The sequence below is a fragment of the Cyanistes caeruleus genome, chromosome 7 (assembly GCF_971803275.1).
Source record: "Cyanistes caeruleus chromosome 7, bCyaCae1.hap1.1, whole genome shotgun sequence".
NCBI classification, from domain to species: Eukaryota; Metazoa; Chordata; class Aves; order Passeriformes; family Paridae; genus Cyanistes; species Cyanistes caeruleus.
Window position 1 is genome coordinate 28,487,981 of NC_141707.1, and position 15,298 is coordinate 28,503,278.

Consider the following 15,298-nt stretch of genomic DNA (forward strand, 5'->3'; position numbering starts at 1 on the left):
CCACAGGGATAGAAAGGTCACTGTTTAAGAGACCCCTTGCCTTTGCCACACTTGACTCAACAGGTCTCATTTGTGCTGTTACACAAATCCCAAACACGCACTCTTGATCTTGATGGCCTCACATACCCAGAGTCAGATTTGCTCCTGTAAGTTTTCACTTATACTTGTGCAAGAGAAAGGAAGGCTAAAATCAGAGTGAACACTGGTTGCCTAAAATAAACAAATTAATTATCTATATAATTTCTATGTCAAATAAAAATTACATTTTCTTCAGTTTTTACAAAATAAATTAAAAAAAAAAAATCCAACACACATTGCCTGTTTTTAACTGAACAGAATTAGTAAAGACAGATGTGTCCTGTAAGGCCACATGGAAATCTACTGCAGAGCAATGGACCATGTACATTAACCATGTATTTCTGCAAGAACTTCAGTAGAAGATCTCATTCTACTATACACTGAATTTCTGCACCTTTGACTGACACTTATGACTTGGTTCAAGTGAAAGGTTTGAAAGTCTCCTGATCAGTTAATAAGTGCTGCTGAAAAGGGATAATATATGTTAGTGATGCTGTAGGTGGCAGAGGCAGCCGTGTTCTGGAACTGAAACATGTAATAATTTGAGAGTAACTTTTGCAATGGGATTTAAAAGATGCCACTTGACCTTGAGGTGATTTAATTTGCTTCATCTTTCAGGCCATGTGTGAAAAGTCAGTCAAGAAAGACACAGGTAAGGGGGAGAGAGGCATAAGCTGTAAAATAGCAATAGGGGACATTTTTAAGATACACAACACTAAATTGGGTGGAAGATCACTAATGGCACCTGCAATTCTCTTCTGCAGCTGCACTAGCCCTGAACCAATATAGTGAAGTGCTTAAGAAAGACATGAGTTCATATTTCATTTAATTTTTTTACTACTGGTCCCTCTTTCCAACTTTAAAATGAAAAAGGTAGGGATAAAAAAAAAAAAAAATAAAGGGCTCAACAACAAGTCTAGACTCCCCGAAGCTACTAATGTCTTCAGATCACAGAATGTGCTGCTAAAGGGCAACTAATTCGTTATATAGCAGGCAAGGCTTTGTGTCTCCTTGTCTATCTGATAAATGTTGAAGTTTCAGTTCTCCCAAACATCATATGCAAAATATTTCCAGTGTTACATACATGGCTATTTATTCATTTTCTAGTAATTAGTATCCTGGGGAGAAATTCTATTGCCACTCTATTTACCTAATTTAATAAAATATTGCAAAATGCAAAGTGGGAGGAATTTCTAATGTTTTATTAGCATTTGGCAATTCTGATCTTTCTAATGATGTCTACTGACCCCTAGCCTGTAGCTCTGTTTCAAAGCAGTTTCTTCAACAATTCTTTCTTTAATTAAAAACTATTACCAAAGAGAAAATTAGAATCAAATATCTCAGTGGCGGAGAAGACTTTCACTTACTCAGGACTTTTATTTTACAGTAATTAAGTGAGAAAAAAATAATTTTTAATAATTTTTATTTTACAGTAAATTAAATAAATGAGTAAAGAATATTTTTTAAGAGTTTTATAATTTTGAAGCAAGGAAAAAAAAACAAATTAAAGACATATTATAGTAGGAAGAAAATTAAATGAGCTGCACTTTCCCCCCCACCCCCAAGTGGAGTCCTTTTCAGCTATAAATACTGTCCCCAGTTTTGTTCTCATTCACAAAATCTGTCAGAAACAAACCTGCTGAAGTCATTGTGAGCATACCAGTACTGGCATCTGAATGCAGTTCCCATGGCCAAAGTATTCAAATGGAGGAAGGTGCAGAACCAATCCTTTCCCATTTGCACCTGGGCTTTCTGATAGAAGCTTCTGACAGTCACCTACACCGAAGCTTCTCATATGTGCAATGTGGTTATTTTTTTTTTTTTGGTTACTGGGTACCTGGAAGCTCAGTAATGCTTTAAAGCAATTGCATTTTCATACAGCTACTTGACTATATTTCAGGATACTGCTTCAATATTTCAGCCCATGTATAAGCTTTCTTGGCCCAAAACTGAGGAAGAGTGCAGCTTCCCTGAGCTCCAACATAAGGAGATGATTTATTTAAGAAGGTGATGAATTTTCATACTGGGTTCAATTATTGAGGTCCGTGCAAGCACACATAGATCTTCACATGCAAACCTAACGAGGTTTCTAGGGAACTTGCAGCTATTACAGATTCACAGGCTCCTTCACTCAGCTCCTGGGAAAGCACTTACAGCTGATTCCATGCTAATTCATTGCTCAATGAATAAGTAAAATCTGTACAGTATAATAAAACCATTGATCATCATGCTTTAAGATTGACTCCTAAATATTTAGGAAGCAGCGCATATTCAATGGAAATGTTTATTGGCACTGTGAAATTAAACTGTCACCCGTGAAATAGTAAAACTCATTAACGCGGAGTTTCTTTTTAAGTGTTAGGAATTAACTTTATGGCCGCATCCGTAATGGCAAGCCTCAGCCTTAAATCGCCTGCCATTTAGTATTCGCGAGCGTTATTAAAACATATTAACCGTGATTTAATTGACTGGAAATTAAAGAAGATAGAGGAGGAAAATATCTATGTAGGGAAAGAGAAGCAAGGGGCGAGAGGGCGGGCGGGGCTGTTGGGAGGGGGCGGACAGACAGACGGACGGACAGACAGACGGACGGACAGACAGACGGACGGACAGACGGACGGACAGCGCTGCCCGCGGGGCCCGGCCGGGGCAGCGCCGCCGGCGGGACAACAGCGCCCTCTGGCGGCCGCCGCGCCCCCGCCCGCCCCGCTCCGCCCGACGGGCCGCGGGGGAGGCCGGACCGGGAGCCCCGCTCCAGCCCCGCCGGCAGCCCGGCCAGCCCTCCGGCCCCGGGGAGCAGCCCACGGAGCAGCACCGCCTGCTCTGGGCTCCGGGACTCGCCGCACCGCCGGCCCCCGGCTGCACCGGGCTCGCCCGAGCGCGCCCGCAGAGCCGCCGCCGCTTGCCCGCCGGAGCACCGCAGAGCCCGGCGGCAGGGGATGCTCCTGCCTGCGGGGACCGAGCCCGCAGGGCCGGCAGAGATACGCGGCGAACTTACGAGCGGATCTCCCTGGGGAAAAAAAAGAGCGAACGGCGATTTCCCAGCCGGGAAATGCTGGGGCACCACGCCCCGGGACACAGCCGCGCCCGTGGGAAGCGCCCGGGGAACCGACGGTACCGCCGGGCCAGGAGATGCTCGGTGCCACCGGCGCTGCTCCGCCAGGCTGGAGCCAGGCTGGAGCCAGGCTGCGCCCGCAAAATCGCGGCGGTCCCCGGCCCTTGCGGGAAGGACCGACCCTCCCCGCCAGGCAGAGCCCCGGCCCCGGCCCGCAGCCGCTGAGCGCAAAAAGATGCGGCCAGCGGAAGGACAACAAAGCGTGAGGAAAACCCCAAGCGGCTCCTCGCAGGCTCCAGAGCCTCCCGTTCACTCCCACGTCCACACCGGCAGGACGGTGGAGAGCAGTCCCTACATCTGGCCACAACTTTGCATTTCTGAGCTCCATCAGCAAAGCGGAGCCGAGCTAAGTTTCTCAGAGGTCATGGCGCGATAATCCCCTTTTTCCGGGAGTTATATCCCATCTCTCCCTCCCGCCCCGACCCCAGGCAACTCCTTGCACTCCCCTTACTCACAATTTGTTGCAGCTAATCCCAGATGCCATAAAGTGAAGAGCAGCAGAGTGAAGCCCCCGAGGGCTCGGGAATCCATCTTCAGCCCCGGAGGGGGAATCCAGCCGCCCGCCCGTCTCCCCCGGTCCCGGTCTCCGAGCGCCTCTCAGCCTCTGTGCGCTCGCTCTGCCTCCGCTCATTTACTCCATACAGCATCCAAGCAGTCCGGGCGATGGGAAGCCGGGGCCGCCCGGGGTGCTCTTCACAGCCCTTGGAGGAGCCGCTCCGGACGCCGGCGGCAGTGCCCGAGCCGAGCCCGCTGCCCCGGCTGCCGCCGCGGCGATTCACCTTGCGAGCGGCGGCTGGGTGGGAAGCACCAGCCGCTCTCTGGGCACCTCCTTATAGGCGAGAGCCGCGCTGCACTCCACCTCCTCCCAGCCCCCTGGAAGTTGCTCCTCCTCGCCTTCCAGGGAGGATCCTTGCTGCAATCTTCACGCGTTGTTGATAAGCATCAGAGTCACGGAGTAAATCAGATGCCTGGAGGAAAAAAAAAAATAAATTAAAAAAAAAATTTTTTTCTTTTTTATTTTTTTTTTTTTTTCCCAACCGCTCTCCTCTCCTTTGGGTACCGCTGTGGCTGGAACATTTTAAAGATCCCCCGGCTCAGATGTTTGTTTGCTTATGAATATATATGTTATATACACATACATAAAATTTACATGATAGCCGGGCATGTCCAGGGCCGACACAGCCCGACGAGCCCCAGCCCCGCTGCCGAGGCTCAGCCTCACGTCCAGGGAGGGGGGATGAGCCTCGGACGGGACTGATGCTCTGTCCGCTCTTCCGTCAAGCCCGGTCCAGAGCTCCCCTGCCTGGCCCTCCCGGAAGGCGCCCAGAGGTGGCCCCAGGGCTTCCAGAAGAGACACGGGGAACTCTCCTTAGCGGAGCCGGACCCGCACCCATGGGCTGAGCCCAACTCCCGGCTGGGTGATGCTTGCAAAAATCAGATCTCCTGGCTGATGGACTGACTGATGGACCGGCTGCTCAGCAGGTGACCGGGCCGGGATTGTTTCCCCGAGGGGCTTGCAGGACGCTGGAGCTGGACACGCACTGTGCCCTCCCTGGCGGGGCGCGCCCGGAGCGCTCGGAGCCGGGCCCGCCCCGCAGCTGCACACCCGGGAGGGGAAAGGCACACCTGGGCCAGGGACTCCGGCTCCATCACTGCCGAGCTCTAACCTCGCTGCTTTGCTGCGGCGTCACCCCGCATCAATAGAGTGCTGCATCAAAGTCAGGCCAAAATTGCATTAGCGATTCCGCTGTAATCTGCAAGGAGAGCGTGTTTGGGTCAAGTCTCTGGGCTGGGGAGGGGGAAGCCGCTGGTGCTCGAAAGCCAATGGTGCTCAGCCATAATCCCTCACAGTGGCAAGGAATAATCAGAAGAAACAGGCTGTTCGCCAAAGCCATCCTGACTTGCCGACGGAGAGCGGAAGTTTAAATTGCTGGCGTGCCTCATTCCAAAAAGCAAGGAGGGTGGAGAAAAGACATTGTGCGTAGCTATTAGGCACTAACTGTATCAGAGAGGTGTCAAGGGGACATCTTATCTTTAAAGGGGTAGTCAGCTTGGAAAGCGAAAGTCTGCATTTAAAAATTGACTAATTATTTCAGTTTCTGTTGTTACAAGTGACACAACTGACACAAGGTTAAACAGGAAGGATAGCTGCCTAGCACCAAGGCTTTCAGTCAGAGTCAATGAAGGATTTAGTCAGACAAAACTAAGACTTAGGAGAACTTAAAAGCCTAATGAGCTCTACAAGTGTTTAATTTTTGACATCTAACACATCTGAACACGCCAAGGTTTCGTCTTTGCTCATGCAAAGACCTGACCCAGTTGCTCTGCGCTTGTATCTGAGCAGAATGAGATTTTGGAAATTAGGGGTGGCAGTCAGACCAAGGCTAACTCATCCTCATGAAGTGTCTGCTTTCCCTTACACAGGTCCTGGTGGGGGTATTAAACTGATCACACAGGAGAGCTTTGTGTCTGAGCAGGCCCATTTGTGAAGGTGGTGAGCTCCCCTCATTTCCCTCGGCAGATGGGGAGAGCGAGGGTCTCCTATTCATGTTTTCTGATCCTAGTCAGAAACATCTCATCTTCTCCATACCAATTATATAAGAGTCTGGCCCTGGAACTAGGAACTTAGTACTTAATACTAAGCAACACTTAAAGTATTGCTTTGCTGCATTAGGTCAGGAGGATGGAGTAAATTATGCTATTAACTTTTTTAGGTGAGTGATCAAGTGTTGGAAGGGCTAGCTGTGCTTCCAGAGCTACCACTTGAGCAAAGATAAGTAGTAGAGTATATCAGAAATCTTAAACCAGAGTGGATTTTCTGTGGAAGACACAAGTCTTTGACTCACTCACAACCTTGCAACTATGTATTCTGAAATTAGTGGAGGAGTTCAAAAAAAGGAATTTAAAAATGGGAAGGGGTGTTTCATGCTTTCCTTTTAAAAAATAATTAAAATTGAATTGACTGTGTTTCACATGTTTTCAACGTCTCTTTAAACTCTCTGGCACATTGGTACACTATTTAACTGACTCACAGAACTAATTAGTGGCTTGTTTATAGGAAAACAGATGTGGAAATGAATTATGCAGACTAATTAAAAGTTATCAGTAAATATGAGCCCCATCCTGCAACACATCCCAGTGGTCACCAAACATGGATCTGACTGCAGGATCTGGACCCCGGTTATAATTTTGGTTTTCAAATCACCCTTGTGAGACACACCTCTTCCATAATCTCCTTTGTATCATAAATGCCAGGCATTGCCTTAAGATTTGTGAATGTTTGGGTGCAGGAGCACTACAACTGAGAAGTTATGACCAGAGTGGAGGACTACGCAGCTGTTTGTTGCAGGAAATTATGTAAATAATGTCATGTTTAAGGGCTTTTTGCCAGAAATATTTTTATTAGAGTAAATTTATTAATTACTATTAAAGCTGTTCAGACAAAAACTGTGGCTCATCATCAATTACAGATCTGAGTACCCTGGATTTTGGGAAAACTCAGTTGTTTATTTAGTTTTAGTGTATCTGGATGTTATTCAAAATCACGATGATGGTTGCCACTGAAGGTGTTTCAAAGCCTTAGCTGTGAGTGGAGGCTTTATTACATCTATAGTTATTAGTCATCTCAAACTCACCAGCTTTCTAACTCCCTTCTAACTCTTGCATTCACTGTGGCACATTTTCTTCTCCTCAATGAAAGCAAAATTTGCCTTAACAGTGAAGACCCTGATATCCTACCCTTTTGCCAGTCACTCAGTGTTCACTCCCTGTTTGTTAAACAGGGGGGATACACCAATACCTCCTCTTGTTCATGTGGCAGGAGAAATATCCAAGAAATGTCCAAGTGTCTGGCACCTGTTCAGAACCTGCAGTCACGGCGATCATAATTTTGGAGACAACGCCAATCATCATTAGGTCATCCAGAGCTGTACTGATGGTTGTGTTAGTTCTGGGTGAGAAAGCCTAACATGGGAGAAGAAATCAGGTCCTTACTCTCTGCACCACGATGGCAGCTGAGTGTCCCTCTTAATGCTGCCCAGGACACAGGCAGTGCACGATGTGTGTGATGGGAAGAGGAAGACAAACAGCATAACACCAATAGCTGGTCCCATCACAGCCTTACTGACTTTACAGTGCAAGCCACAAATTGCTGAAATTGAGCATTTAAGTTTTTTAGCCTCTATATCCTCAAGTCTGTTCTACCAGTCTGGAGCCTTGTTACTTGAGCTGAAGGCGCCATTTGTGGGAATTAATGAATAGGAGAGCAAAGGAAGGACACTAACACATAAGGAAGAGCAGGAAAAGCTGGCTGCCACCAGGGAAGTTAGGGGATGCATTTTTGCATTTTGAAGGAGTAAGCTTTTTTTATTTAAATATCTATCTGAGGAGGCAAGTTTATCTGTGATCAGATAAACTTGTTTTCTTTCCTGGAATCAGTAAACAGCATTAGTACTGCTATAACCCATGTTGGGTTTGACACTAGAAGCAATAGCAGCTTAGCCCATGGATACAAACAATCCAGCTGTTTGGGTAATTGCAGCTGGAAGCTTTATCTCTGACCCCGACTGTACAGCATTCATGGAAGGAGAATAGCATTATGTATATGCAAACTTAATTGTACGTGGCTTTGGGATCACATATTGCAGTTTCCTGTTGATAACTAAGAATTTGTCTGAAGAATATGCTTCCCATCAAAAAACTTAAAGGTCACATAAAAAACCCCCTAAAGGTCATTTATTTCTTTTTCCCTTTGAGTATTCCCTCATAAATAGAAAGGACTCATTCATTAAAGAGCATATGTGGGAAGCTTTTATAAAACACACCGACCCCAACCAGGTGAGTACAACAGCAGGTTGCTCATTATCCTTGGATAGTTCCACAGCATACCTAAGTCTGGAGGATAGGAAAATTTAATGATCTGCTGGGATAATCTGATGGCCAGGAGCATTTTTGAGATGCATGCTGAGATTAGGTAAAAGAAATCAGATGTCAAACTGTGCAGCGATTATTGGAAGACAACTAAAATCACCACTTCCTCCCCCTCGCCTTCCCCCCCATTATTTTACCACTGTCTGCTGGTATTATTGCTTTCATTACATTATCTTGTCTGCCTATGAAGACACTTGTGTCAATCATGGTCAGATACAGCTACCGGCCTTGAAAGATCAATAACCTGAGTAAATAATAGTCCAAATGGCTATGGCTACAATTACCTGGGGACTGAAATAGGCCTTATTTGGGACACACTCCTCCCTGGTGTGATTCCAGTGACATTGTGCACTGCAGTGCTGGAGTGAGTCACAGAGGACACAGCCATGGTCTGCTGTCTGTGCTGGCTCCTACCAAACACAGTGGTCAGCTCCAGCTGGGCCACTCACCCTTGTCTCCCTGAGCAACACTGGTTTTTTTACTGAAGTGCAGCATAATCCTGGTGCAGTTGTTCCAGAGCCAGCTTTCCACCAGTATCCAATGAAGAGATGGACTTCATGAGGTGTTGGCATATCTGCAAACCCCTTTCCTATGGTGTCATCAACCACAATCAGCCCTGACAAGACAACTCATACACAAAATAAGTAATGCAATTTTTTCCCCTTGTTCTGAAGCCACAAATTAGAATGAACAAACACCTAAAAAGTCCCTGGACCGTTAGGTGTCACAGAATGGATGTAATGCTTGGAGTACAGTTGGCTAACTAATGGGACCTTTGTGGAATAAGGTCTATGAGTCTCCCAGCTGAAGGCAAAGCCCAGTAACTGTCTCACAATACCTAGAAACTTCAAGGCAAACAAGACCAATAGAAATTACAGAAGCTGGGGAAGCATTTAGCAAAAATCTCTATTTGATAGGCATCCCAGTTCAGACTACAGAGTTGGAAGGGAAGAATGTTTTCTGTATGAGTGCCTTTTTCCATACATAAAGAAGACAGCTTTACTTGTCACTCATTGGTGGCTATCAAGTCTCCATTTTGCAGAGATTCAGTCATTCAGTCATGGAATTACAGCGTCTGCCATGTCACCAATGCAAGTAATGACATATAATGAATAGACACTGGGATGGATTTTCAGAAGCAATTAGTGATTTTGCATGAACAAGCAAGGTATCCCTTAAGGGGCATTTTCTTCAGAATGATTTGGGCCTTTACTTGCTCACTGCCATGATATGCCTGTTCAAAAAAGACAGCTAAAAGGAGAGGCATCCAAAATCATTAGCCTCTATTGAACATTTGCACCTCAGTCTACCACTAATCCATAGTCTCATGCTCCAGGAGAGAAACAATCACCTGGGCCTATATACATAACAAACAACTTTGAATGTCTCCATGATTTTACTGAGGAAGTTTTCAAGGAGCGAAAAAGAGTGCTAATTTCATCAAATAAATCATTCGTGACAAATGGCTCATCCAGTACCTGCACTCAGAAAATTATTATTAGCAACAGCTGGGCTGGGTATGACAACCTATATTCAGACATTCTCTTTACTTTTCTGCCTGTCCTTCACTAATCTCTTATTGTGGATAGAGGTCAGAGAGGAGTGAAAAGAAGAAAGTTGTGTGGAAGCTAATGCAATCATTAGGTCATTTGTAACCTTGCTGCAATTATCATACTGAAGGAGTCAACTGAGAATAATGAAAGACAAGATGGTAATTTAGACTCCCTTGAAAAAGAGGAAGAAATGAATACACCTTGTCTCAAAAGCTATCAGGATTTCTAATTTCAATCCTGTGGGAATGAGCAGCTCCTGAGCACTCCTGTGTTGCTCCTTTCTCAGCATAGGCTCAGGATATTCAGAATCTTGGGCCCATGTTTTTGTAGAAGCCTGCCTTTCTAAAGGCTGATGCTGTAATTTCTTTGATGCAGACATTAAAGGACATGGAACAGAAAACGAGATTAACAGGGGTTCTTTAGTCACAGTATCACTGACCTGCTTCTGGACAAAGTACTTGCCAAGGGCTGAGCTGAAAGTTAATCTGGCCTAAATTATGAAAATTCCCATTTACTTATGTTGTGTATGTGTGTATCTGTACACACACGTGCATATACACACATATATTTGTACATAAGTGTACACAGGCACACAGAAATCTGTGTAAAACCGGAAATCAAACAAGGTAAACTCACCCCTCACTAGGAGATCCATTTATTTCCTACCTACTGGCTAAAACTGTTTATTTCCTCTAGGAAGTGAATGTGTTTGCATCAAAATGAAACAGTTCCATGTAGACCTACCACTGTCTTTTCAAAGCAAAGTGATTTTAACTCAGTGAGAGAGAGATGATTATACAGAAATGAGTAGGCCTGAGTCAGACACGCTCATCTTACTTCTGACTGCAGCCAGCTTGAGGCATAGGAAGGCTCTGCTTTCTGCCAGTCTGGATTGCAGATTGCACTGGAGTTAATGAATCCCTCCTCCCCACTAAAGATCTGCTGACAACATGAGAATATTGACATATATTGTATATATTTCATATATGTAGATATGAAATATATATAAATATATATATATACATATAGTAACTAAGTACCAGGATGGATATTCAGGGGTTCTCTAGCAATCGTGTTTTGCTTAGTTAAAAAAAAAAATCATTTGTGATTTGATGATTTGAGCAACCACTATCAAAACTAAGTCCTACTTGATGCACTTACTTCTTTATGTTTTTTGCTTGCTATGAAGGCAGTTATATTGGATGGTGTTGTAAATTCCAGGTTAAGGAGAAAATCAAACTCACCATTGCAAATTTTTATGCTCAGGGTTTAAACTGGAGCAAACACGTCCCACCATTAAGAAGGGGGAATTCCAGGAGGCCAAACTTCTGTTCACTTCCTAGTTGTGTGTTCAATCAGTTGAGGTTCAGGCAGAAAATGTGCACGAATAGTCCAAATGTCACTGAGCCTGCATGAAGGGAGCTTTCTTGGCTGTGTGCAGGGCTGAAGACCAAGGGGTGAAGTGCAGTAAACAGTGCCCAGGAGTCCACCTAAACCCCAGACTTCAATCTGTCATCCCCACAGTGTGACTATAAGCTAAATTTAAGCTTGAGACTGGATTTGGACTCATTTTCAATGGTTGCAGAGATGTATCCAGGGTCAAAAGACAGGATCAAGCTACAGAAAGAGTGTGGCAGAGCTAGGAGGCTAGCCCAGCTTCTCTTTGTTTTCTTAATTGGATTCATTGTCCCATATTATCTCTCCAGTCTGAAAATCACTTTCATAAATGAAACAACTCAAGAGAATTATAGTCATCTGTGGCAACAGAATACAGCTCTAATCCTGTCTGAATAGGCAGCAAAATACAGCGGAGACACTTGACTTTGTTTCTCCATCTTAGGGGTTAAGATGTTCATTGCAGGCAGATCCAGGCAGTAGAGAATTTCAACAGACTCAGGAAGGTCACGGGCACGCAGCTGTGCTCTGTGAAAACCTTTAGCATTGTCTAATCTGAGGAATCAAATGTGGAAATGAGGAGTATGTATTGACATCTATGTGTGTTAGTACCACTTATGCAATTGAATTTATTATAAGCAACTTAATTCCCATAGTGCAATTATAACAGATGGATAAACAAGATGCAATATATTGTTCACTTTATGACAATGATCACATAATTCCAGCTTCAATGCTTTTACTGTTTGCATGAAATACTGATTAATAAAGCTTTGAAAGGCTGTCAGACAAAGATATATGAATGTGTGATATGAGTGAAATTACTCCCCAGTATAAAATCTAGGGAAGCTGTATTGGGGATGAACATGATCTACTCTGTCCACCAAGTTCTCCTTGAAAAAGGCTGAGCAGTGAGTACAACCAGCTATAATCATTATCCTCCACTTTCATTCTCCTTTAATCCACTCTTTTGTCCATTTAGATCATGAGCCTTTGAGAAACAGCCACCTGTATCTATGTCTACATGTGCCGTAATTCTGACCCCACTGTGAAGGTTTTAGAATCATAGTGTTACCATTGGCCAGGGATTACACAAACAATTAACAATTAACACTCTGCCAACACAGCAGTGAGCCAGTCACAATCCCAAAAAAGGAAATAATCACCAAGAGCTTAGGAGGATGAAGGGTTAATTCATTTACCACAAGCCCATGTCACTGGAGATGCATTCTGTGGATTAACATTACTGATACATCCATTTTGTTAAGTGGATACAGTTGTCTGCTGACACTGCTTCACTTGAGATGATTGTATTATTGAGGTATCTCACAAAAACTGATACCAATTCCTATTAGGGATTTTAGCAAAACTACAACCCAGCTTTTAAGATTTTGAGTATTTTGAAATGAAAGAATGGACGGTGTAACAATAATTTTGGTTCTGAATTAGAAAATGTGTTTCTTAATAATTATATTATTGGTCAGTTTCAGAAGAAAAAGGGATGCGTAATGAAAGATACCTGGCTGTATCTAGGTGAAATCTTTCTCCTTTTTATCACCTCAAAGATGACTGAAATGAAAGGTCAAGGTTAAATCTGTGATTTTGAGATTGTTAGCTGATATCCTATCACTCTAGATCATGCTTCTGGTACCTAAAGTTCTTTTTTGTTTTGTTTTTCCTGAGAATTGTTTAATTCCCAAATCTGCTGAATATGCCCTATTACCTTTGGGAACTGCCATTTGGAAAACTATTGCTTAAACTTTCTGGGTTAAGCATCCCCTAATGGAACAGTATACAACTCCATCTAATTTTAATACTCACTTACATCAGCTGGATGTCACTTGGTGCTAAAATGAAATGCACTATCCAAATTCTACAGGTTTTATATAATTTTAATTCTATCTGGAGAAACTGACAATGTTTAGCTCTGGGACCTTTGTGTTACCTTGTCTTACACTGATACAAAGGAAGACAACACCAAAGGAAGGCAATGTAGAGCAAATTAAGAGGACATGGAGCAGGGATTTTTTTTTTTAATTCTCTACTATCTTCACAGTTATTTTTCTTTTTTCTTTTTTCTTTTTTTTTTCCCCTTTTTTCATAAGCTTTTCCTAAAGTGTAGATCATAGGTTATTTACTGGGAATAATCCTGTTAGGAGGATAGTGTTGTACACATCCATCTCTCCATAGATCTCATTCTACAGGGACACCATCATTTGAAATCAAAGAGCAGTATCTCGCTATCTAGCCCTAAAGAGAACTCCACTTTATTGCATTCTATAATCTGTAGCTGTGATATCAAATCATAAAGCATTAACTGTAAAGCAGAGGTGAGAAAGACACTTAAAAAAATAAAAGTTTTGTCTTTTTGATAGCAAGAGATTTAGGGTGAGAGGGCATCATACGACATTCTCAGTAAGTGCTGAACAAGGCATCCCCTGAATATTAGAGGGGTCTTGAAAGAGTCTGAACTAAACTCCAACAAAGGCATTGAAAATCACTCCCCACTCTGATTTCAATGGCTTTTTGGCCAGCTTGTTTAGTGAGTTTTTCTCTCACCCCAAGAATGAGCCCAATTTTCTTACACCAGAGTGATGAGCAACAAACATCCCTCAATTCCACAATGCAAAAAAGATCAACATCTGACCACTAGCTCTCTACTGTTTGGCTTTCAGTCTGCTTAAAGAATAAACTATTTGCTTTCCCTCTCCATTAAATACTTTTCTGAAGATAAACAGCTTTTTTAATGGAACAGGAGATTGCATAATCATTGTGAAGTCCTTGAGCTTTCCACTGGCTGCAGATTTCTCTGTCAAAGTCCAGATGAGCTATACAATGTAAAAATGTATTTGGTAAGTTTTTCATTGGCATTACTAGGAAGGTGTAATGACTGTCGCTCTGATGTCAGCGGGAGGTGCTGTCAAGAAGGGTAAGGAAAAAAAAACCCTTAAAACCCCCTGCAGACAATCAAGAAGAAATCTTGTACTCTTGAGTAATTACAATTCTCAAAGAAAAAAATAGACTTGGATAAACCTGGAGGCACCTTTATATTTTTCTTTTTGAAACCTTCCATCTCCCTGACATTACGCTTTGCTGTTCTGTCGTTTCTGTCATTGTGGCATGCTGGGCAGTTCTTTTTTCAGGGGATAGGGAATATATTTGGTCCAAATAGCCCACTGTGCCAATATTTAAAACAAAGTCTTTGCTGAGACTTTAAAAAAAGTCTTTTAATGAACAAACAGATATATTCTTTGTCTGTTGGAAGAGAAGCTGCAATTATCAGGGGAATTTCATTTCAAATGGCACATATATTTTTCATGTGGGTGGTGAGGTAGGAAGGCATCTCAGTGGTAGGTTATAGTCATGTTTGTTATGTACTTTGAATGTTATTTTTCTGCTTTCAGTATGGTGCTTTTTTTTCTGAGGTGCACAGGAAGCCTGGAGCAGTAAAGAGCCTCCCTTCCATGCCATTTTCCCACTTGTAAAGAAATTATGACTGAAATCGTAGTTGTGAAGGTATGCAGTCACAGAAATTGCATCCCAGGGAGATGTCGTGTCTTGCTGAAAGTTATCGCTGTCCCTTTGTCTAGACAGAAAATGGCTGAACTGCTCTCTTGTGTTACTCTGTTCCTCCTGTTCCTTCCTGTGTGAATAGTTTTCTCTGATTTCTTTCTCATTCCCTTTCTTTTCACCACTCCATCCCCATCCTTTTTCTTCTCAAGCAGTTCATGGACCAGTCAGGTCATGTGTCATCAAATTATGCTCTTCCTTTTGACCTTTTGGATCTCATGTAGTTCTCAAAACCATCTGTGGTATGTTTTGGTTTTGCTTTGTTTTGGTTTGTTGGTTTTGTTGGGTTTTCTTCCATTATGAAATTGATGTTACCTTTAATTTCTTCTTCTTCCCTCAAAGTCCATCGTACTGTCTGCATTGTTTCTATCTCTGCTTTCTGACTCTTCTATTGGTGCTCCTCCAGGCTTAGAGAGCTCCAGTGAGAGCTCAGCTATCTTTAGCTTTGCTTCCTGTTCTCCAGTTTAGGAGAAACACTTTTATCTCACTAGCAGCAATTTCCCTATTCACTCTTTTTCATTGCTTTGCATGTTGCTTTGTTATTACTATCTTTACAAACCTATCCTCACCTGTCACTCTCTGCCCTTGATTTAAAAAACAGAGGGCAGGCCATGTATCTTGCTGCTTGGAGGAAATGCTGCTGATAGAAAGCTGCAGG

General features: G+C 43.4%; 1 protein-coding gene across 1 annotated transcript in view; it reads right to left on the minus strand.

The window, feature by feature from the left end:
- Window positions 1-4,025, minus strand: part of CNTNAP5 (contactin associated protein family member 5) — a 269,753-nt gene extending 265,728 nt beyond the window's left edge. The window contains exon 1 of the mRNA XM_023931219.2: window positions 3,649-4,025. Within this exon, the coding sequence (XP_023786987.1) occupies window positions 3,649-3,724 (76 nt within the window). The 5' untranslated portion in view covers window positions 3,725-4,025. The remainder of the gene's footprint in view (window positions 1-3,648) is intronic.
- Between the last annotated feature and the right edge of the window lie 11,273 nt (window positions 4,026-15,298).